We start from the raw sequence: 22,852 nt of genomic DNA, 5'->3' as shown, positions 1-22,852 counted from the left end.
AGGTGGGATCTGTTTTCGAATGACCCATCCATGTGGCTGCAGTATGGAGAATGAAGGAGGAAAGGCCTGGAGGTCAGGAGAATAGTGGGGTGCTGTAGTTATCCAGGTGTGAGATGACTGCTGGTTTAGTCTACAAGGGTAGACTTAGTTGGCTCAACAGAGGGAAATTGGTTAGAAATGTGGATGAGGGATAAAGATTTAAGGAACTTGCCCAGATTTCGCTTGGGTAGTGATGGCAGTGAGATAGGAAATATACCCGTGTCTTTGAGGGAAATTGAATGCGTTTTGTCCATGCTGATTATGAGCGGCCTGTTGTTATCTTGTGGGTGGTGTTGGGTGAACAGGATGGCGTACAAATCAGGGACTCTCCCCCCTTAATAAGCATGCCAACGCAAGAGCTCCCCTCTCCCACACTGAACTACCTAACATCTCTGAATGCTAGAAGCTGTTCACCCCATTCTGAAGAGGAAGAAAGATGGGTTTGGAGAGGGCCCCATTACAAACCAGTGCAGGTGGCGAGGCCAGTGTGATCCCTCTACCCCCACCTCCCAAAAGCAGACAGCCCAAATCCAAGACCAACATAGAGAAATCCATCAGAAAAGTCTTTTATTAGGGAGAGAGCTGGAGGTTTCTCACCTTCAGTTCCCAAGTCCTCATCTCCCCAACACCTCAGTGATTCCTTTGATTTTATACCCACCACACCTAGGTTTAACCTTCGACCAGCCCACCCTCCCGCCATCAGACAAACCTTTGGTTTTGCTTGAGGACTGGGCAGTAAACTGTTGGCTTCAAATTGGGAGTAGAGGATTTTAGAGAAACCTGAGGCTATTTTGTAGATGTGGGAGACTGTGGGTGTGCTGATCCAAGAGCTTTTGTGTTTGTGTGTTTTTTTTTGGGGGGGGGGGGGGATATTAGGTGGCTGTTTGTTGTCGGTGTTGTCAGTTGCCTCCCAGTAGGAGTCTGGAAGGGGTGGGGAGGGACCACTGTAGGGGTGGGGTAGCAGCTCTTGGAGCCAAGATCCTCATGGTCAAGCTGACCTCCTTGAGACTCAAGTGCCTTGGGGACCCTTTGGCTTCGAGGTGATGGGATTCCAGAGTTTCTTTAGGAGGACCTAGAGGGCATCTTCTGCCTGAGGGTGGGTAGAAACCCCAGGTCCAGTGCAATCCAGTGAGGTAGGCAAAAGATTCCATCCTGGTCTACCTAGGGAGCCCCTAAGATAGTCCAGGGCTATGCAGGCGGAGGGCTGGGCCAGGCATGCTGGGGCGGACCCTGGCTCCACCCCTCCCAAGCAGTCTGGCTCCACCTCCTCAGCGCCCAGGCTCTTTCATGACAAACTGTGTCACACACCAGGACAACCCAACTGGAGTCAGATGAGGCCATGAAACCCAGCCCACGTGCCTCTCATTTACCTGGGCATCCAAGGGACTGTGTCTGTACCTTTCTTAAGTCTCACAAAGGTGGGCTTGTGGGGAGTCCTGAACCTCTTCCTCTGCCATCCAACTCTACCTGTTCGTGGTTATCTCCATTAGGGGTTATGTCATCTCTGCCTCAGTCTCCCCTCTTCTGTCCCCTACCTTTTTCCCATCCCCCTCCCCTGCAATCCATCTCCTACTTCCCATAGCCCTGCTCTTCCAGATTACTGGTCAACCTCCACTTTCACCTTCACTGTCTCCCCACTCCCCTGTTCCAGGGTGTTTCCTGCCCCACACCTGCTCCCTGACCCCTCAGCCACCAATCCCAGCTGGCTTCCAGAATCTCCCAGCCCGGGGCCCGGCCCGTGGAAGTGGGTGCGCTGGTGCTTGCGGAAGTTGGAGGAGTTGTTGAAAGTGCGGTCACAGAGGGTACAGCGGAAAGGGCGCTCGCCCGTGTGGATGCGGGCATGCCCACTCAGCACGGAGGACTGGGTAAAACCCTTGCCGCAGACACCGCAGTGGTACGGCCGTTCGCCCGTGTGCACCCGCTCGTGGTCACGCATGTCTGAGGAGCGGCGGAACGGCTTGGCACAGAACCTGCAAGCAAAAGGCTTCCCCACCGCTGCTCCTGCTGCTGCTGCTGCCATCACCACCTCTGACCTCTCCTGGGGCACCCCTGGCCTCGGTTCTTGAGCTGCTGCTGCTTCTGGAGACGTCTGAGAGGTCCCCGGCTCCACGCCGTGTCGGTGCTGGTGCCGGAGCAGAGGCGCCAAGGCCTTGAAGGCCCGGGGGCAGAGCGGGCAGCGGTAGGGCCGCTCTCCCGTGTGTAAGCTGTAATGGGCACGGAGGCTGGCAGGGCCTGGACAGCTGTGGCCACATACATGACATCGGCTTGGGTTCCCACCCTGCCCGCCTCCCTCAGCCCCTGACAGGTGCCCATGTTCATGGAAGAGCAGCTCGGAAACCAGTCGGAAGGCAGCCGGACACAGGGCACAGTGAAGCGAGCCTGGCTCCGGGGGCTCAGGGGCCAGTGTGGTATCTGTCACCCTCACCACCTGGATCTCGATGAGGTCACTCGGGGCTGTGGTGGGGTGGGCGTCATCGGGCACCAGGACCTGGGTGACAGGAAGAGAAGACAAGGGGCCTGTGGACCCTGCTGCAAGACCTTCTCCTGAATGTCTCTCCAACATGCCATGCCCCAACTTACTAAAACAGTCATCTCTTGGTAGCCTATGGGCCCCGGGATTTCTGGAACCTGTTCTCCAACCTCTTGGTTTCTGTTGACTCCCCAGCAAAGTTTCCCTTCCTGCCCAACATATATCATGGATCCATCCATTCTCCTCCTGCACTCTAGTTAAAGCCCATCATTTCTTGCCTTGACAACTGAAAAAGTGACTGAAATGGAATGTCTGGTTCTACTCCTCCCGTCTCATAACCCACCTCCTTACAGCAGCCTGAATGACCTTCTGAAAAATGTAAATCAGGGCGAGTCATTCTCCCAGTCAAACCCCTCCAAAGGCTCCAACTGCACTTAAAAATCCAAAGTCATCACCATGACTTAAACATCCGTCACGTTCAGCCTCCTGTTTCCCTCCAACCCGGTGTAAATAGAAACCGGCACACAGCTGACTTCTCGCGTCTACATTTAGCTCTTTCCCATTCTGCCCCCCCCACTCCATCACGTCACACTTTTATTGTCTCCCTAAACTGTGAGCACCGAGAGAAAGTGGTCCTTGCCTGTCTTGTCCCTCTCTGTCCGCAAAGCCGAAGCAGGCGTTCAGTAAACGTTTGTTGAGTGAATGAATGTCCTCACTTACTGTCGGATCCGGACTGTGGGACTCTGTAAGTCCCTGTCACCTGCAGCAGCCATACCTGCCCCAAGTCCCCCCTCGGACGTCCGAGACACAGCCCTCAGACCCTTCCAGAACTACCACCCCCCAGGCGGGAGCCCCACTTACGGGCCCCCCCTTGTCTTTCAGGCTCACCTTCCCAGCCTTTCAGCTAGCTCCCTCGCCCAGGACCCGGCCCGGGCCCGGCCCTCTGCGAGCTCTGCCGTCCAGCTGCACAGCTCCGGTCCCGGAGACTCCTCGCCCCCGACGCACCCCGACCCCCGGCGCTCCGCCCGCCCCACCCCACTTAAACTCTGCCCCCACCCACTCGGATGCTCCTCCCAAAGCCCCGCCCCCGGTCACGGCCCAGGCCCCGCCCCCGCCCTGCGACCCCGTCCGGCCTGGAGCCCCCGCCCAGGCCTTTCGTCGCGCGCACCAGGTCCGGAGGCTCCGGAGAACGGGACTCCGGGGTCGGCGAGCTCGGACTCGGGGTCTCCAGGCGCGCGGCGGCCATCTTGTGCCCAAGCCCCGCCCCCGAGGCCGGAGGTCTCCCGCGGGGGCGGGGCTGGCTCCGCGCAGGCGCACTGGAGGGCGGGGGGGGGCTCGGCCGTCTAGGGCCCCGATACAGGCTGCGGCGCCGTCGGACCTGCCGTGCACACAGAGGCGGACCGACGCCCAGCTGTGCCCTGCGCCTCACCGGGGTTTGATAGCATTCGTTTGGGCTTCACAGAGCAGGTATTTGTGGCTGGCTTCTCCTACGGCGCGTGATAAGAAGGGGATGCAGAACTTGCAAATATCAGGGTTAATTTTTTTACAGTCACAGAAGTGACTTTTACACTTTCACAGAAGTGAAAGGACTTCTCAGCCAACCACGGGACAGGGCGTGATTGGGCGCAGCTACCACCTGGGGCTGGTTTGACGTTGGGGACGCGCGGCGCGAGCCTCCCGGCAGCACCACGGACAGGGCCTGGCTGGGGCCTCCCCACCCCCCCACCGGCCACACCCCCTCTCCCGGGTGCAATGGTAGGGCGGCTGTGAATTCCAACATAGGAAGAGATACGGAAGAGCCTTCCAACGTCCTTACATTTAAAAATACTTTTTGGAAGGGCAGGATGGGAGGTGGGTCATCACTACACTTCCCAAATATTCTGTGTTTACTCCTGGGAATATGTTAGACTTGCACTTCCCTTTGAAGCTGGACATGACCACGGGGTTGGCTTTGGCGGAGGAAATACAAGTGAAAGAGCTGTGTGCCACCTCTGGTACACATTAAGAGCCACCAGACTTGTGAGGCATGGAACTAGGTGAATGAACCTTAAGGACCGCATGTTGAATGAAATGTCAGAAACAAAAAGACAAATATTATCAAGCTTCACTCGTATGGACTAATTATATTATACAAACTCAGTGAACTGAAGTCGAGAGCAGGGGTTCTCAGGTTGGGGCCTATTGTAAAAGGTCCTACGCTGTAAGCTCTTACAGCAGTCACACCTATTCTGGACGTGTAACTGCTATTTCTGAATTCTGAGATACTGAGCTGTTTGTATATAATCTAGCCGTTCCCAGAAACTCTGGGTATTTATGTGACACCTGAGACTCAAAGTTAGAGCTCTGAAGCTATGAAAGCCACTGTTACCTCATTCAGCAAATGTTTAAAAAGCTGAGAAAGTGATCAGACATTGACAAGAGGTACGAAGGAAGCCGATTTGGATAGGACTAATGTAAATCAGAATACTGGGTAAAGGATGATATGGTCCATAACTTCAAACTTCAAGTTCCGTGTGAGACCAAGGGGAGAGATGTAATTTAGTGCAAAATTTATATTTTGGGTAGCATGTTATCTAATTTAGCTTGTATGGTTAGTTTACTTGAACACCATAATTATAGGGAATACAAATAGGATGTGAGATCTTGTTAGTTTGTACAGGTTAGTGTGATGACCTGATATATCCCAGAGTAATCTGGGCAGACAATAAAAAAGTATTTGCAAAGTGCCCTGGGGGAAATGGGGAGAAAGGAGGAAATATTCAACTTCCCCATCTGGGGAATTCCTGATATTCTCACAAGCCATGGGGACAACCAATTTAATAGGCTGAGTTCTCAATTTAGGGCTTACCCCTGTGAAGCTTGTTCCTGCAAAGAAGCCAAGTCTACTTATAATTATGCCTAAGAGTCACCCCCAGAGAACTTCTTTTGTGCCTCAGATGTGGCTTCTCTCTTAAGCCGGCACTACTTAAGCCGGTAGTGAACTCACTGCCCTCCCTCTCAACATGGGACATGATTCCGGGATGTAAATCTCCGTGACAATGTGGGACAGGACTCTTGGGATGAACCAGGATCTGGCATCATGGGATTGCGAAAGCCTTCTTGACCAAAAGGGGGAAGACAGAAATGAGACAAAATAAGGTTTCAGTGGCTGAGAGATTTCAAACAGAGTTGAGAGGTTATCCTGGAGGTTAATCATATGTATTATATAGATATCCCTTTTTAGTTTATGGTGTATTGCAGTGACTGGAGGGAACCTGAAACTGCTGAGCTGTGTTCCAGTAGCCTTGACTCTTTTATTTATTTTTTAATTTTTAAAAAAATTTATTAATTTTTAAGTTTTAAAAAATATGACAAGAAACAAACATTCTTATATGATCATTCCATTCTACATATATAATCAGTAATTCACAATATCATCACATAGTTGCATATTTATCATGATCCTTTCTTAGAACATTTGCATCAATTAAAAGAAATAAAGACAACAGAAAAAGAAAGAAAACAAAAACAGAAAAAAAATTATACCATACCCCTTACCCCTCCCTTTCATTGATCACTAGCATTTCAAACTAAATTTATTTTAACATTTGTTCCCCCTATTATTTATTTTTATTCCATACATTCTACTCATCTGTTGACAAGGTAGATAAAAGGAGCATCAGACACAAGGTTTTCACAATCACACAGTCACATTGTGAAAGCTGTATCATTATACAATCATCAAGAAACATGGCTACTGGAACACAGCTCCACATTTTCAGGCAGTTCCAGTAGTCTTGACTCTTGAAGACGACTGAATAAAGATATAACTTTTAAAATGTGACCATGTGATTGTGAAAACTTTGTGTCTGAGGCTTTTATCCAGGGTATGGATGACTAAAAAAAAAAAAATTAAATTAAATAAGGATAATAAACAAATAATAGGGGAGATAAAGAGTAAAAAATTGGGCAGATTAAAATATTGGTGGTCAATGAAAGGGAGGGGTAAGGGGTATGTGATGTATGAGTCATTTTTATTTCTTTTTATTTTTCTTTCTGGAGTGATGCAAATTCTCTAAAAATGATCATGGTGATGAATGCACAGCTATGTGACGATTCATCACAACAATGATGATATTGTGAGCCGTTGATTGTATACTACAGTTGGACTGTTTGTGTGTAAAGATTTTGCAATTAAAATATATTAAAAAATAACAATACTTGCTCTATATAGAAAATAAAGAAAAATTATTAAAAAAAAAAAGTCAGTGGGCCATAAACCATGCTCCCTTCCTATCATTTTGTGGTAGTGGATCATTGGTGAAATGAAATTGCCACCAGCCTGAGTCTCAGATTGCTACAATGAGCAAATAAGTGAAAACCTGCCTTGGATGTACAGCATTTAAAATAAATGTTCATTGTGTTCAGCTCATTGTGGGGAGATTTAGTTGTTTGATACTGTAGGATAACCTATTCTATCTGAACTGATACACATAGGGAGTCTTTTTCATTTTATTAAGAAATACTTCTGCATGGAAATGCTTACAGAATAACTTAAAGAAATCCCTGTACGCACAAATAAACTTTAAAAATACATTACAAAGTGAGAAAGAAATCCTGATTCGATTCTGTCTCTGAGAGAGCAGAGAATGACAACAGAACAAGACAGGAAGCCACATGATTCTGAGGGAGACAGAGTCCACCAGCCAGCAACCTTTGGAGATGAAGGCGAATGCCCTGGGGAAACTTCACGAAACAAGAGGCCTGGAGAGGAAACCAGCAGATGCTGCAGAATTCACTATACACCCTTCTAGCCAAGAGAAAACTCTGAACTTCACTGGCCTTCTTGAACCAAGGTATCTTTCCCTGGATGCCTTAGATTGGACATTTCCATAGACTTGTTTTAACTGGGACATTTTCTTGGCCTTAGAACTGTAAACTTGCAATTTATTAAATTCCCCTTTTTAAAAGCCAAAGAAAATGAAATAAAAAATAAAAATACATTACAGGTACCACCTCTGTTCACGGTGCATACCCCCATACCATTCTCCTTCCTCCCTCACCCAGGGTATTAGATTTTGCACTTGCTATTTATCATTCTCATGTGTTTTCTTTTAGTTTTGCCACATTTACAGAATTAGATAGCATTGTTTTGCATGTTCTAAAATTTTATAATAAATTGAATCCTTTCGTTGTAATCTCCAGCTTGTTTCTGTCTTGCTTGCTGAAATTGTTTTTATCTTTGTTTATGGCTGGTGTGACAGTCCGTCAATGATTATACCACACCGTATTTATTCATTCTAGTATTGAAGGATATAATGTCATTTCCACTTCTTTATTTTTACAAACACGACTGCCAGGGATATATATATATATATTTTTTTTTAACATGGGCAGGCACCGGGAATCAAACCCAGGTCCTCTGGCGTGGCAAGCAAGCATTCTTGCCTGCTGAGCCACCATGGCCCGCCCACTGCCAGGGATATTCTTGATCATATCTTCTTGAACACAAAAGGGAGATTTCTTCATATTATCTCTGGGAGTTGAACTGCTGGATGAAAGAATATGAGCATCTTCACCTTCTATCTTTAGTTTAGCAGAGGCCACCCAATTACTCTTTGTGGTCACATCACCACTTACTAACCTGGATATCTGGGGATAGTTATTTAACCTCTCTGAGTCCCGGGCTGCATGATGGTGTTTGTGGGCCCACAGTGCCTGTGCCTTCATGAGCACCGTCATCCATAAAGACTTATTAAAACTATATAACCCCGGCTGAATGAAGTTCTTTTTTGTTTTTTGCTTATGATTTTAAGTAAATCATTTCTTGAGCCCCTAAAAGTATTGCAGGCCTTAGACACTATACCTTCTGTTCTAGCCGAGGTCGCCCTACCTGGACTTTTTTTTTTTTTTTAAAAAAAGGAAGATTATAATGGTACCTACTTCCCAGAGCTGTCATGAGGCTTAAATGAGTCAAACATGTTTTGAACAGTGTTTGGCACAAAGTAGGCACTATGTATTAGCTATCATTGTGAGTAACACTTTTTAAATATGATTTTTAGAAACTGCAAATCAATTCCATATACAATTCTCAGGAGGGTGCAAGAGTCCCGGCTCCAGCGCCTCAATACTGCCTGGGATGTAGCAGCCATTCAACAAACGTGTATCGGACTAATGACTCTATCAATACATGCTTCTAATAATCACTGTATGAAGTCCTGAGCCAATGAAATCCCGAAAGCGTAGACGACCTGCAAATTTTCCTGTTGGATCTTTAAATGGCAACAATATCGACAATGATCACTAACAATTATTGAGAGCTTCCTGAGCGCAAAGCAGAGACAGGTCCAGGTTTTGTGGGGCACGAAGAATGTACAATTAAGAAAAAGAATACAAAACTTTAAATATAAAATAAAGTGAGATCTCAATCAATTACACAATTCAGAAGGCGACCATTACCATACGAAACTCCCCCAATTTAAAACCATACACAAAATGTTTTGTTAATATACTGCCTGACTCAGCTCTATAACACTTACCCTGTACATTCTTTGATTGCCTCTTCATATGACAGCAATTTTGCCATATCATTTTCTGTAGAGGAAACAGAGAGATGACTCAACCGTTTCTTTAATACGGCTGATAAAAAATTTAATTGTTGGCTGACTAGGAATATCTTCTTTCAGATCCACAACCGGTATAGCGTTAGCGTTGTCGGGTCTGGGAAAGTCCTCAACAAGCCTCTTGCAGCTATGAACCTGCTCCAGGGCCCCGCGTGTATTTCGGAGCAGTCGCTCGTCTTCACTACGGCTGGGGCAGCGCACGTTCCCCACCCGAGGCCCGGGAAGGGAACCGCGCAAGAGCGAGCCCTCAACCGCGACGGCATCACCTGCACGGGGAGCCCACCCTGGCCGCCACATTCAACTAGTTTTTAAAAATTTATCTTTTAATGCAGTTAAAAAATTAAATTACACTTAAATTTAAATCTCAGCACGACCGTCCCGAGGTGTGCCCGCGCCCCACACAGGGCGCGCAGCCCCAGGACCGGCGGCGGGACGGACGCCGCCTCGCGAGGCGGGCAGGGCCCATCCCACGGCGCCTGTTCCCGGGCGCCCGGGCCGCCGCCTTCGGCGCCTTCCTGCGACTGTGCGCAGCCATCTCATACCCTCTTCCACCACTCCCCAGGACACGGACGGTCTGTAAAGGGCGACTCCGGCTCGAGGGCCGTTCGGTCGCTCGGACGTCGGGCCTCGTTTCCCGGCGCGGCCGCCGAGCCAACAATGAAGGCGGGCCGAGCGTGACGCGGACCCTTCCTCCCCGCGCCGCCCGTTTCCGGCCGGAGCCTCTTCGCACACGGCCCGGGCGCGCGCCTTCTCCCAGGGCCGGCCCCGGAAGTCGCGGCTCCTCCTCGCTCCCTGCCCGGTCCTTCCTGAAACAACTTGCCCACTGGCCGCCGGGTGGGCCGGGTCGGACCGGAGGGGCAGCCCGGATGTCCGGCCCTTCAAGCGCGGAAGCGGATGGTGGAAACGGAGGCGTTGGGAGATGAAGCCGCTAGAACAGGCTGGGGGAGAAGGGGCACCATAGAGAGGCTGGCGTCGGGTAGAGCGGCCGGGCGGGAGGGGAACGAGAGGCGGCGTGAGGGTAGATGGGCGTGGGAGGATGGCGCGCCCGTCGCGAGTCCGTGTCTGCTGTCCGCGTGCCCCGGGGCAGGCATCCTCTGCCGGCCACGTCCTCGCGCTGGCTGGGGGAGACTCGCGTGTGGAAGCAGCGAGCTCAGCGCCTTTCCACAGGCAGTGTGCAGCGCGTGGGGACTAGTGCCGTGGTTGTGGTGCTGCCGCATCCTTCCTGAGCCTCCGCACCCCGTGAGGCGTTGAAGTCAGGCGGCGAGGACTTCAACAGGAGCCCTCCGGGCTCTGCACGTCATCGGGCCTGAGACGGCTGAGTCTCCGCAGCCCCTCCGGCGCAGGCCTCGTTCCCTGGCAGCCGGATCGCGGCACCAGCCCCAGCCCCGGCCCCGGCCTCCCAGCTTCCTCCCTGTGGCCGTCCGTCGGAGGCAGACAGGGGGTTCTTCGCAGTAGCCCTCATATCGTCGCACCTCACATCCCTCCCACGCCGCCGGCTGACGCCTGAGCCTGCCCTTTGGGCCCTTCGTGACCACTTCGATTGTGCTGCACCCGAAGCCAGCACACCTCCCTGAGAACCCTCACACTTGTATCCCTCCAGCTGCCAAGTCTTGGTCCATCCCTGCTGCTCTCTTGAAAGACATTTCCTCCAGGAAGCAACCTCTGATTCTCGCCCACCCCCATCTCCAGGCTGAATCAGGCAGCCCCCGGGCTTCTCCCCTGCGCTGCCTTCAGTTCACTGCTTCAGAGGAATCCTCCCAACTCCCTTACTCAGTCGTGTCCCACGCTGGCTCAGAACCTTCCAGTGATGTCCTTCTTCCCTCAGGACAAGATCCAGCGCCGCGTGTAACTCCTGCCGACACCTCCAGCCAACCTCGGCCCTGGCTGGGCATGTCGTGTCCGGTCACTCTGAAAGCGGCGCAGTTCTCTAGGCTGTTGTAGTCTGCCCCAGTTTTCCCGGACTGCAGTTACAAAGTACCACCGTCTGGGCGGCTTGAGACAACAGAAATGAACTGTCCACTGTCTGGGAGCTAGAAGTCTGAAATCGAGCTGTCAGCAGTGCCATGTTCCCCCTGAAGTCCGTAGAGAAGAATCTGCTCCTTGCCTCCCTCCAGGCCTCTGGCATTGCTTGCTGGCAATCCGTGGTGTCCTGTGCCCCAGTCATCACACCGTGTCCTCCTCTCCCCGTGTGTCCAGATCCCGTGAGGACATCAGCCACATTGGGTTAGGGCCTACCCTCATCCTGGGTCCCCGTCTTAATGAACATCTTCAAAGATCCTACTTCCAGGTAGGGTCACACCTACACGGCCAGGAATTAGGACTTGAACATGTTTTTTGGGGGGACACAGTTCACCCACAGTGTAGTCCTGGACTTCATGCTCACTGTTCACTGCTCAGGATTGTGTTAACTGTTCCCCAAACCTGGCCAACACTCTCATCCTTCGACACTTCACAGGGGTGTTGCCTCTACAGAACCCCTCCAATTTCTTCCCCCTCCCGAGGGTGTCATGTACCCCTTCTGGCCTCCTGGAGTCCCATATCGCTGCACGCCATAATCACCTACCTGCCTTCCCTCCTCCTCTGGACCTGTTTGTCCAGTGAGGAAGCCGCTGGGCACATGTGGCTCTTGAGCAGTTGAAATGTGTTTATTCAAATCGAGATTCCTGTATATTAAAGAGGCACCAGATTCCAAAGACTTAGTGTTTGTAAAAAAATAATGTGAAAGATCTCAGTCATTTTTATATCAACTACATGATGGAACAGTATTTTGGATAGATACATTATTAATGAGGTACATTATTAATATGTATTTCCCTTGCCTGTCCTCGCTCTTTACACATGTGGCCACTTTCAGCCAGTGCTGCTTTAGGCCTGCACCACCCCTTATGGGATCCACTTGCCTCATGTTGCCATTTATATTTAAATTAATTATAATAAAGTAAAAGTAACAGTTCAGGGTGGGCCACGGTGGCTCAGCAGGCAAGAATGCTTGCCTGCCATGCCAGAGGACCCGGGTTCGATTCCCGGTGCCCGCCCATGTGAAAACAAAAAAAGTAACAGTTCAATTCCTTAGTTGCAGTAGCTGCATTTCAAGTCCTTACTAGGTTTGTGTACCTAGTGGCTGCCATCCTGGATGGCACAGACTAGATGCATTTCTCTCATTGGAGGAAGTGCTGGCATCAGTGCCACAGGCTGACTAATAACTTGGGGAAATATTATTACTCTTTATTTAATATTTAGTAATACTCTTTCTATAATAGTACAATTGTATTCTCAGTACCTAGGACAGTGCCTGGCACATAGCAGCTGTCTTTTAAGTAGGGCTGAATCGATGATTTGTTTCACCCAAGCTGTCAGCTGTCAAAAGGTCTGTTTGCTCTTATAATGCCCTGAGCTTGACTGCCTCTGTTAGTGGCAATTCCCTCTTCATTTTTTTTGCATGGGCAGTGTCCGGGAATCGAACCTGGGTCTCTGGCATGGCAGGTGAGAACTCTGCTGCTGAGCCATCACTGCACCACCCCACCCCCCTTCGTTGTGTTTGCCAGTGTGTGTGTCTGATTTCAAAGAGGTCAGAGATGGGCTCTAATTCATTGTGGTGTCCCTGGCATCACCCAGCCCGTGGAGTGGTGGTGGCGGCCAGGAGATAGATGTTTGAACCAAAAAGGGTTCAGTGACTGGGCTCAAGATGCTTTTTGTTTTTCCCATTGTGACGTGTCACCTAAAGTTAGCTTGTCTTCCCTCTCCCACTGTATGAGTATTTTGGGGGGTGGGGGTGGGGTCATGATCTGACTCATAGCATCTATTATTATAGGTTCAGTAGAGAGACCTGAGAGTAATAATAATAATAATAATATGATAAGGCCACTGCAGCCTTATATTAAGTGTTTACTTTGTGTTAGGCACTTATGGTGCACTTTATACTCTGTAGTGGGCATTTTGGTTCTGTTTGGTTGTTCAGCATCTGAATAGCCTTCCTATGTTTGGGGAATCCTCCACCCCATAGATCTTATTGGCAGAAAGAGCCCACCTCCCACTGCAAAAGTGGAAAAAATAATATGTAAACATAATGCTGAGTGAGAAGAAGAAACAGAAAGAGAACTAAAGCATATCACTTAAATAAATTAGGATGCATCACCCTGCAAGTTAATCTTTATAGCAGCTTTATTCATACTCATCAAACACTGGAAGCAACCAAGATGCCCTCTAATAGGTGAAAACAGACTGGTACATCTGTAAAATGGAATATTACTCAGCAATAAAAAGAAATGAGCTATCAAGTCACTAAAACACATGAATGAATCTTAAGTGCATATTGTTAAGTGAAATAAGCCAGTTTGAAAAGGCTACATACTGTACAATTCCAATTATATGACAGGAAAAGGCAAAGCTATAGAGACAGTAAAACATCAATGGTTGCAAGGGGTTTGGAGAGCTGAGGTGAAGCACAGGGACTTTGTTTTAGGGTGGTGAAACCATTTTGTATTCTGCTGTAAGGATATATGACACTGCATTTGTTAAAATCCAAAGAACTTCACAGCACCAAGAATGCATCTTAATGTCTGCAAATTCAAAAAATAATTTAGGAGGCCAGGGGATACCCGGAGGGAATGCAGAACATGATAAAATTATTTATTTGTATTACAAATCTATGAAATAACTGCCGTGAAGGGGGTGAGATAAAGAGGTGCTGACGTAAGTAACTTTAGAAATGAGCAGAGTCTGCAGGACGAAAGGCCTGAGAAACTTGTACACAAGCACTTATTGACGTTGGCAGAGTTGGTTCCCACAGTGTATGGGTTAATAGTTCTGATTCTGCTATATGGGTGTCCTGGAATTGCAAAATTAAATAAACGGGCGGTGGATGGTGGGGCTCAGGTTGCCACTGGAGGAACAGGAGGTCACAGCTGAGCAGCAGGAGGGGGCTAGAATGGGCCATGTGAAATGCATTAGACTGGGAGACATACTACGAACCACAAGAATAAACATTAAAAAAAAAAAAATCCATGGAACTGCCCAACTCAGCAAGCCCTAAATTAGACGATGGGCCATGGTACAATTACACACGTGTGTTTTCATCAGTTTTAACAAGTGACTGCACCACCCCAAAGCAAAGTATTAACAAGAGGGTAGCATGCGGGAGCTCTGTACTTTCTGTATAGCTGTTACGCTAGCTCACAACTTTTCTAATAAAAAAAGATACTCGTGATAATGGGGCGACTCGGTGTGGATATATGGGGGCTCTCTGTACTATCTTTGCAGTTTTCCTGTATGTCTAAAAATGATCTAAAAGAAAAAGTTGATTTAAAAAGTGAATGCAAAATGTAGTGCCCTATTGCAAAAATGTTAAGAATTGAGAAGACTGTGTGGGAGTGGGGTGTAGTGGGGTGGTGTGTTTATAGAAAAATCTGCATGATTTTTCAGGTGGAAACAACCCAAATGTCCATCACCCAATGTAGGAGCCAAGGGTTTAAAACAAGGCCCGCAGAATTTGTTGCAAGCAGCTGGCCTCAGGATGGCGGCAGTAAACTGGAGATTGTTATGTAGAGCAGTCTGGGAGGAAGAGAATGTTTACCCCAAATGGTTATGTTAAGTATGAAGAACACTGAAAGATAAGAACTTTGCTCCCTCAGGAAATTCATGCATGCCTATTGACATCCTGTGGTATATAACCAGGATCTGGTTAAGAATAAAATTGTCTGAAGTCTGTCTGAAGTAAACTCAAGCTTCAGACCCCCTGAGCCCGTCTGTGTCTTTCTTTCTTTCTTTCTTTCATTCTTCCTTTCTTTACTTCTCATCATTCCTTAATATTCTTCGAGCTCCGTTTCAATAGGAAGCAACAACCCAATGAATGGATAATTATAATATGAAAGATCCATATAATGGAATATTATCAGCTCTTTAAAGGAATTCAGTTCTAATACATTAAACAACATAGGTGAACCTTGAAAACATCACGCTACCTGAAAGAAGTGAGATAAAAAAGGCCACGTGTAAAATTTATATAAAATCTCCAGAATAGGGAAATCCATAGAGACAGAAAGCAGATTGGTGGTTGCCAGGGGCTGGGGGCAGGGAATAGGGGGTTACTGCTTAATAGGTACAAGGTCTGGGTGATGGAAGTGTTGTGGTGACTGTTCTAGTTTGCTAGCTGCCGGAATTCAATAGACCACAAACGGAATGGCTTTTCAAAAGGGAATTTAATAAGTTGCTAGTTTACAGTTCCAAGGCCGAGAAAATGTCCCAATTAAAACAAGTCTATAGAAATGTCCAATCTAAGGCATCGAGGGAAAGATACCTTGGTTCAAGAAGGCTGATGAAGTTTAGAGTTTCTCTCTCGAGTGAGAAGGGCACATGGTGAACACAGTCACAGTTTCTCTCTCATCTGGAAAGGCACATGGTGAACACAGTCAGGGTTCCTCTCTCATCTGGAAGGGCATATGGTGAACACGGCATCATCTGCTAGCTTCTTCTCCTGGCTTCCTGTTTCATGAAGCTCCCCGGGAGGCGTTTTCCTTCTTCATCTCCAAAGGCCACTGGAGATGAAGAATTGTACTGTAGGTACTCTTTCTCGTGCCTATCTCGTTCTCCTCTGCTCTCTCTGAATCTCTTATTCTCCAAAATGTTTCCTCTTTTATAGGACTCCAACAAACGAATCAAGACCCACCCAAATGGGTGAAGACACAACACCTAATCCAGTTTAACAACCACTCTTGACTAAATCACATCATCCAGGGAGATGATCTGATCACAGTTTCAAACATACAGTATTGAATAGAGATTATTCTACCTTTATGAAATGGGATTTTGATTAAAACATGGCTTTTCTAGGGGGCATACATCCTTTCAAACCAGCACAGTGACCAAAGGTGGCAATGGTTGCACCTTTTAAATGTGCTAAATGCAACTAATCATAAATTTTACATATGTACTTTGTCACAATTAAACAGGCACACAATATAGTGATACACACTTTACAAACATACAAATAAAAGGGTATACGAGAAACACATTATAATGATTGCCTATATGTAGGGTTGCCCTAAAAAGTTCGGGACATCTGGTTAAATTTTAATTACAGATTTAAAATGAACAATTTTTAGTATAAGTATGTCCCAAAGATTGCACAGGTCACATTTATACTAAAGAGGTAGTCAGTTTTTAATCTGAAATTAAAATTTACCTGGGTGCCCTGTATTTTGAATTTGTGAAATCTAGCAACCCTACCTATGACAGATAGAAATGGAGGTATAGGGGTAAAAGGGAATGAATGAATAAACAAATACCTGAAAGAAATTCTTACATGGACACTGATGATAAGAATAGTGGTTCAAACTTCTTCATCTGAAAGGCAACTAAGGATAATAATGAAAAAATAGGTAACCACCTGCTTCCCCAACCTCCCCTGCAGCTATGGCATGGGCACATGACCCAGGCACAGCCTCTCACGTGGAACAAAGCAAACAGCAGGGCGAGAGCCGGGAAGGGAGCAGCAGGGACAGTGGCGCTTTGTGGGGGCGATAACAACCGCGGCAGGACTGAGTTTCCCATGCAGAAGTGGCTTTGGTCCACCCTGCAGTGCCTCATGCTTTGGGGTGGCGATGGGGTGGTCCTGGAAGAGTGTTGTTCCTTCTTATGTACCCTTGAGCTTACTTCTCCAGCCCCCCAGGGATTCTCTGAGCTCCCTAACAGCTTTCAACCCACCTGTTTTCCTTTTATGTAAACCAGTGTTGGCATCTGTGGCTTGTAGCTAAGAACCCTGTCTTGTTTCGTGTTCTCGGTGGCCCACCTGGGAACGTGTTATTCCTCCGATGGAGCAACTCAGGCTCTGAGGGGTGAGGGGCCCCGATGAGGACACGCGACAGTTTGTTCGTGGGCCCAGGACTCAAACTGCAGTTGCTCTTAACCCTCCCAGCCTCCTACCTGCCTAGGAAGCATGAGCTACCCCTTGATTTTAAAATGGGCAAAAATAATTAAACAAACATCACACCAAAGAAATTATTAAAAGGGCCGATGAACATACACAGAAGGCCTCATCATCTTTAGTCCTTAGGGAAATGCAATGACAACCACAATGAGAAACCACTTTACACTCACCAGCACGGCTGAAATTAAAAGGACTTGCAACATCAAGCGTTGGGGAGGGTATAGAGCAACTGGTACTCTCACATGGCTGTCGAGAAGGATAAATTGGTACAGCCACTGAAAAAATAATTGTTTGTACAACTCTAGGCATATGTATGCCCCAGGACTCAGCACTTTCATCCTCAGGTACACATCTGGAAGAGATGGGTGCCCAAGTCCAGTGATGACACACACACACAAGAACACTCGTAGCAGCTTAATTCATAACTGACGAAAGCTCAGGACAAAAGAAATGTAGAGATGTCCATCATCAGTGAAATAAATAAACTGTGCTACAGTCATGCAATAAAACCTACATAACAATAAAAAAACTACTGATATACCCAGCAACATGGAAGATTTCACAATGTTCAGTGGGATGGCCAGGCATGAAAGAGTACCTACAGTACAATTCCATTTATGTGACATTTCAAGACAGGCCAAAGTCTTTGGGGAGAGAAGTCAGAATAGTGGTCACCCTCGATGGAGGCCAGTGACCTATGGAGGTAGGAGGGACCCACTGGGGGTGGCGGGAAATGTTCTCTCAGCCAGGCTGGGTGGTGACGTGGTTATGTACACAGGTGAAAATTCACTGCTCCATAACCTTAATGCTTGCGCAGTTTATGTAAGATACACTTCAATATATAAAAATAAAATAAACAACAAGGAATGATGGCTCTACATAATGGATAGGGAAACTGAGTCACCACATGGGGAGTGAAATCATACAGTGTTTCTAGGATTTGCCTGCGAGGTCAGATTGCTTTGGGACCCGAATCAGGATCCTGCCATTTCTAAACTGCCTCGTTGAAGTCTGACGTTTGCCATCGAGTCCTGATGGAATGGCTCAGTGCTTCCGGGCAGTCTGCATCGAGGCGAGGAGAAGGCAACCTCTTCGTGACTTCTTGGAGTTCAGGATAAGCAGAAATTCAAAGTCCCTGTCTTCTGGCTTCTCCTTGCTGTCCAGGCCAGCACCACATCCAGGACATGCTGGCCAGCTCCAGACCACTCCTTGAGGGCTGGGAATTCACCCTCTGGGAGTGCATCTCACAGCCTCTTGGCTCTTCTCCTAAGGAAACTCTCTTTTATTGTCTTAAATGTTCTTCGCTGCTTTGGGTTCTAACCCCAACTGCCCTGCATGTCCTTGTATGTTCCTCTCTCTGGGCCTCAGTCTCGCATCAGAGAAAGGCTAGGGCTGAATGTGAGAAACTAAAGGACCATCTAGTCCGAAATTCTAGGCTTGGCCCTCAGAAAGCTCCTGAGACACACAGAGGCTGTGCCTGCCCGTCTTTGGATGGCAGCCTCCTGGTCTGTAACCTGGAGGGGACAAAGGCCCGGTGCTGAGCCCGGGTGAGGCGTTTGATGGTTTGGTCTCATTGCCCACACGAGAGAGGTAAGGCCATTAGCAGGTGTCCAGTGATGGGCATTGTGCTGGTTTGAAAGGAAGTATGCCCCCTAAGAAAAGCCATGTTTTAATATAAATCCCATTTCTTAAAGGTAGAATAGTCTCTATTCAATACTGTATGTTTGAAACTGTAATGAGATCATCTCCCTGGTTGATGTGGTTTAGTTAAGAATGGTTGTTAAACTGGATTAGGGGATGACATGTCTCCACCCATTTGAGTGGGTCTTGATTAGTTTCTGAAGTCCTATAAAAGAGGAAACATTTTGGAGAATGAGAGATTCAGAGAGAGCAACACTACAAAGCAGAGAGTCCACCAGCCAGCAACCTTTGGAGATGAAGAAGGAAGACGCCTCCCGGGGAGCTTCATGAAATAAGAAGCCAGGAGAGAAAGCTAGGAGATGATGCTGTGTTCACCACGTGCCCTTCCAGCTGAGAGAGAAGCCCTGACTGTGTTCGCCATGTGCCTTCTCACTTGAGAGAAAAGCCTGAACTTCATTGGCCTTGAACCAATATATCTTTCCCTAGATGCCTTTGATTGGACATTTCTATAGACTTGTTTTAATTGGGACATTTTCTCGGCCTTAGAACTGTAAACTAGCAACTCATTAAATTCCCCTTTTTAAAAGCCATTCCGTTTCTGGTATATTGCACTCCAGCAGCTAGCAAACTAGAACAGGCATCCTGAGGACGTGTGGCCTCTCCGCGGAGAGAAGCCATGATGCCCTCGGCTGGGTCTGCTCACGTTTTCACCTGCAGAGGCTGTGGTATGTAGTGGGAGCTTAATGAGTGGCTGTCGAATGAGGCATTATTTAAAAGAAAAGGAGGAATGGAGGAACCGGCTGACGGTTTAGATCGATGGAACACAAGGCTCTGGAGCATTCCCTGCGAGGGCACTGCCTGCTGGGCTGGAGGGAGCCGACGGCCTAACTGGGGGGTTGGGGGACCCTTCAGGGAACTGACCGAGCTGGGGGTCTCAAAGCAAGAGGGCAGGGTGCTTGGGTGGGCCGCGATGGGGTGGATGTTTGGGGAGGATCGAGGGGGTTTGCGGGGGAATCCCTGGGGACACAGAAGGAGCAGCAACTGGGGAGGCCTTGGAAAGTGAGGTTGGGGGGCTGATGGGGTGGGTCAGATACAAGCGCTCTGGGGTGGGACTTCTGGGGGAGGGGGCCACCAACTGAAACAAGAAAGGAAGGGATCTTTAAGTTGGAGAGAGAGAAAGTCTGGAGAGACAGTGAGGTCCTGGAAGGGAGGAGGGTCACCTGGATAGGGAGGGCCAGAGAAGCTGCGAAGGCAGGAAAGAGGCAGTGGGAAGCAGGGATAGAGAACCCTGGGGTAGTAAAGTACTGGCCACACCGGTCCTGAGAGCAGACCCACAGGGTACCCCACAGGAGTTGGGTTTATGGGCGCTGGAGGCTGACACAAATGCTGGGAGTGTGGCAAGGAGGTAGAGTTAGAAAGCCCTGGGGCAGGGCGCATTGAGGGTCCCAGGAAAGCTCCCAGCCCCTTGGAGACAGGAGGGGTTTGAGGGGGTGGTGGAGAATGAAATAAGGAAGCAGAGACTGGGAGACACAGGGGGGTTCTTTGGCAGATTGGACTTTACCCTATCTTCCCCACCTTCGGCTAATGATTTTTCTCCTTCTCTCAGCCCCTCCTCTGAATGTGAGGACAATCCTGAGTTTATCCTCATTAACCAAGGAGTCTCTGCCCCCAACATGTACCTCCCCCTTGAGTTGGGCCCTTCTTTGTCTTTTCCCTGTGGTCTCCAGGTCATGCCCTGCCCATGCAAGGCTGACACCTGTCACTGAGCAGAAGGGCACTCTGTACACGCAATGCAAGTGGGAGACTCGGGGACCACCAGGAAGGTCACGGAGCTGGCTGCCCCCTGCTTTCCAGCTGACCCTAGCGGCCGCAGCTCTTGAGGAATGCTTCCTGCCGCATGGCCCAAGCTGCCCCATCCCGGGATGGCCAGCCCTTTGTCCGGGAGGTTTGTGCCTGTGGCGAGGCCTTCCAGCCATCCAGCAGTCTCTGCCAGCATCGCTCAGCCGCCGAGCTTCCTACACCTGCTCCTTCTGCCTCGGGGTTCCGGGGTGCACGTCTCGGTGCACCAGGGCAGACGAAAATCTGTCACTGATGCAGGCCCTGAATGGATGCCCTCGGCACGCAGTGCTCTGGAAATCCTTCCCAGGTCTTTGAGGCTGAGGCCTGGGTCTGGGTGATGTCAGCGCCTGAGCTCAGCTCTGGCTTTGATAATAGACAAGGACAGCATGGAGAATGATTTCCAGCCTCAGGGTGCGTGGGAAGTTTACAGGGGGCAGGGAAAGGAGGAGGATGTGTGTGAGAAAGATGAGCTCCCTTCTAGGGAGACACCAGGCCTCTTCTACTTTAGCCAAGAGGGAGGGACCCTGGGTTTTTTTTTGCATGGGCAGGCACCAGGAATTGAACCCGGGTCTCCGGCATGGCAGGCGAGAACTCTGCCTGCTGAGCTCCGGTGGCACCGCCCCGGGCCCTGGATTTTAAATCCATACCTGCTGGGCTTTGTGACTGGGGATTTCGCCTCTGCTCTCAATAACCCCATCTGTAAAATGGGAATGAATGTTGGTGGTGACTTGCCAAACACCGGAGAAGGCATCTAGTTTCTGTTAGATATGAAGAAGGCCTGGGACCAACTGATCTCAGGGGAGGCTAGTCAAAAGTTACAGACATTTCGGCTTTTGGTTGTGTATGAAAAGGAAAAAGAAAAAAATGGGTACGGAGGTACATTTGGGCTAGGCCAGGGAGGGAGCGCAGGGAAAGTGGGTGGTGTTGTTGGCTCAGCTGCTTCCACTGGAGGGGGACGCCGTGGTGAGGCTGGGGGCTGTGGTGGCAAAGATTCCACAGGCCCCATGGCTCGGGCACCGGCCGGGGTCGGAGGTGAGATTAAGGTTCCGAGAAGTCCTGGGGCTGGTGAGGCAGTTGGTGATTCTGGAGTAGCATCACGGGTGAGAAAAGCTTTTCACCTGGGAAGAAATAACCTGGTGGAGAAGCTGCCTCAGTAGTGGGGAGAGCAGGAAGGTGGGGATAAGGGTTATAACTGGAGTCATGAATGGCCCTAGCCCCATCGGCAGGGAAGGGGTCTGCTGGGTGATGGTGCGTTTCCTAGGTTTGCCATCTGGTGGCTGACTTTGAGATGTTTCTGATAGCCTGACCCCACTATCCTGACTGCTGGACATACGTTCTAGCTTGCTAGCTGCCGGAATGCAATAGACCACAAACGGAATGGCATTTAAAAAGGGGAATTTAATAAGTTGCTAGTTTATAGTTCTAAGGCTGAGAAAATGTCCCAATTAAAACAAGTCTATAGAAACGTCCAATCAAAGGCATCCAGGGAAAGATGGCTTGGTTCAAGAAGGCCGATGAAGTTCAGGGTTTCTCTCTCTTCTGGAAGGGCACATGGCGAGCACTGGCGTCATCTGCTAGCTTCCTCTCCTGGCTTCCTGTTTCGTCTCCCCAGGAGGCGTTTTCCTTCGTCTTCTCCAAAGTGTTGGCTCGTGGGCTCTGCTTCCTGGAGCTGCAGCATTCTCTGCTCTCTCTGAATCTCTCTCTTTCTCCAAAACGTTTCCTCTTTTATAGGATTTCCACAAACTAATGGGTGGAGACATGTCCCCCCTAATCCAGCTTAACAACCACTCATGACGAAATCACACCATCCAGGGAGATGTGGTGATTACAGTTGCAAACACACAGCACTGAGGAGGGATCATTCTGCCTTGTGAACTGGGATTCTGACTCGACGTGGCTTCTCTAGCGGACTCGCATCCCGTCACCCGCACGGGGAGGCGCCCTCGGACTCGCCCCCGCTGGGCGCTGAGCCCCGGCCCCGGCCCCGCCAGCCCCCCTGCCGGGTTTACCACCTAACCGATGTGGAAATACGCTGACTCTTTTCCTTCTGTGAAACAGAAGTCGCAGGGCCTCGGCTCCGTCCCTGCCTCGTGGGTTCAGTTCGGTCCCGCGTCTTCGCCGCCCTTTTGTACAAACACGGGCAAGCCGTTCCCAGTCTCCGAAATTTTCTCGAGCTGGGAAGGATAAAGCGAGTATATAAAAAATCACGACTTTTTGGACAAAAGCGACTCCTTTTCTCTCCGCTCGCGCTGCATCCAGCTTACCGCCACATAACGACTTTATTCTGACTTGGGTGGGTGCGACGCGGAGTGGTGAGCGGTGCAGCTCCCCGGAACC

At 49.1% G+C, this 22,852-nt stretch overlaps 1 protein-coding gene and 1 long non-coding RNA gene across 4 annotated transcripts; both read right to left on the bottom strand.

Annotated features, from left to right (window-relative positions):
- Nucleotides 1–589: 589 nt before the first annotated feature.
- On the bottom strand, nt 590–10,054 carry ZNF784 (zinc finger protein 784). 3 transcript variants are annotated; one of them, XM_077130697.1, is made up of 3 exons: nt 9,683–10,054; nt 9,028–9,082; nt 590–2,527 (listed from the first exon to the last, which is right to left on the bottom strand). In XM_077130697.1, the coding sequence occupies exons 2-3, from the start codon at nt 9,034–9,036 to the stop codon at nt 1,637–1,639; spliced, it is 900 nt and encodes a 299-aa protein (XP_076986812.1). In that variant the 5' UTR covers nt 9,037–9,082; nt 9,683–10,054; the 3' UTR covers nt 590–1,636. The 3 variants fall into 3 exon arrangements, with proteins under 3 accessions (XP_076986812.1, XP_076986809.1, XP_076986808.1); XM_077130694.1 differs by having other exon boundaries at nt 9,654–10,053; XM_077130693.1 differs by lacking the exons at nt 9,028–9,082; nt 9,683–10,054 and adding an exon at nt 3,678–3,772.
- An 11,839-nt stretch (nt 10,055–21,893) lies between these two features.
- On the bottom strand, nt 21,894–22,851 carry LOC143658597 (uncharacterized). Its single transcript, XR_013163257.1, has 2 exons — nt 22,780–22,851; nt 21,894–22,689 (listed from the first exon to the last, which is right to left on the bottom strand). It is a non-coding gene; the product is annotated as an uncharacterized LOC143658597 (long non-coding RNA).
- Between the last annotated feature and the right edge of the window lies 1 nt (nt 22,852).

This window comes from Tamandua tetradactyla, chromosome 16 (genome assembly GCF_023851605.1).
Source record: "Tamandua tetradactyla isolate mTamTet1 chromosome 16, mTamTet1.pri, whole genome shotgun sequence".
NCBI lineage: Eukaryota > Metazoa > Chordata > Mammalia > Pilosa > Myrmecophagidae > Tamandua > Tamandua tetradactyla.
Note: the sequence above shows the minus strand (reverse complement) of the source record. Positions and strands in the feature narration are given on the sequence as shown.

Bases quoted from the DNA above. Each gene is read 5' to 3' on its own strand.
- ZNF784 (XM_077130693.1), bottom strand. From the start codon at position 3,755: ATGGCCGCCGCGCGCCTGGAGACCCCGAGTCCGAGCTCGCCGACCCCG. The intron at 2,528-3,677 runs GTGCGCGCGACG...CCTGTCACCCAG, and splicing joins CTCCGGAGCCTCCGGACCTG to GTCCTGGTGCCCGATGACGC.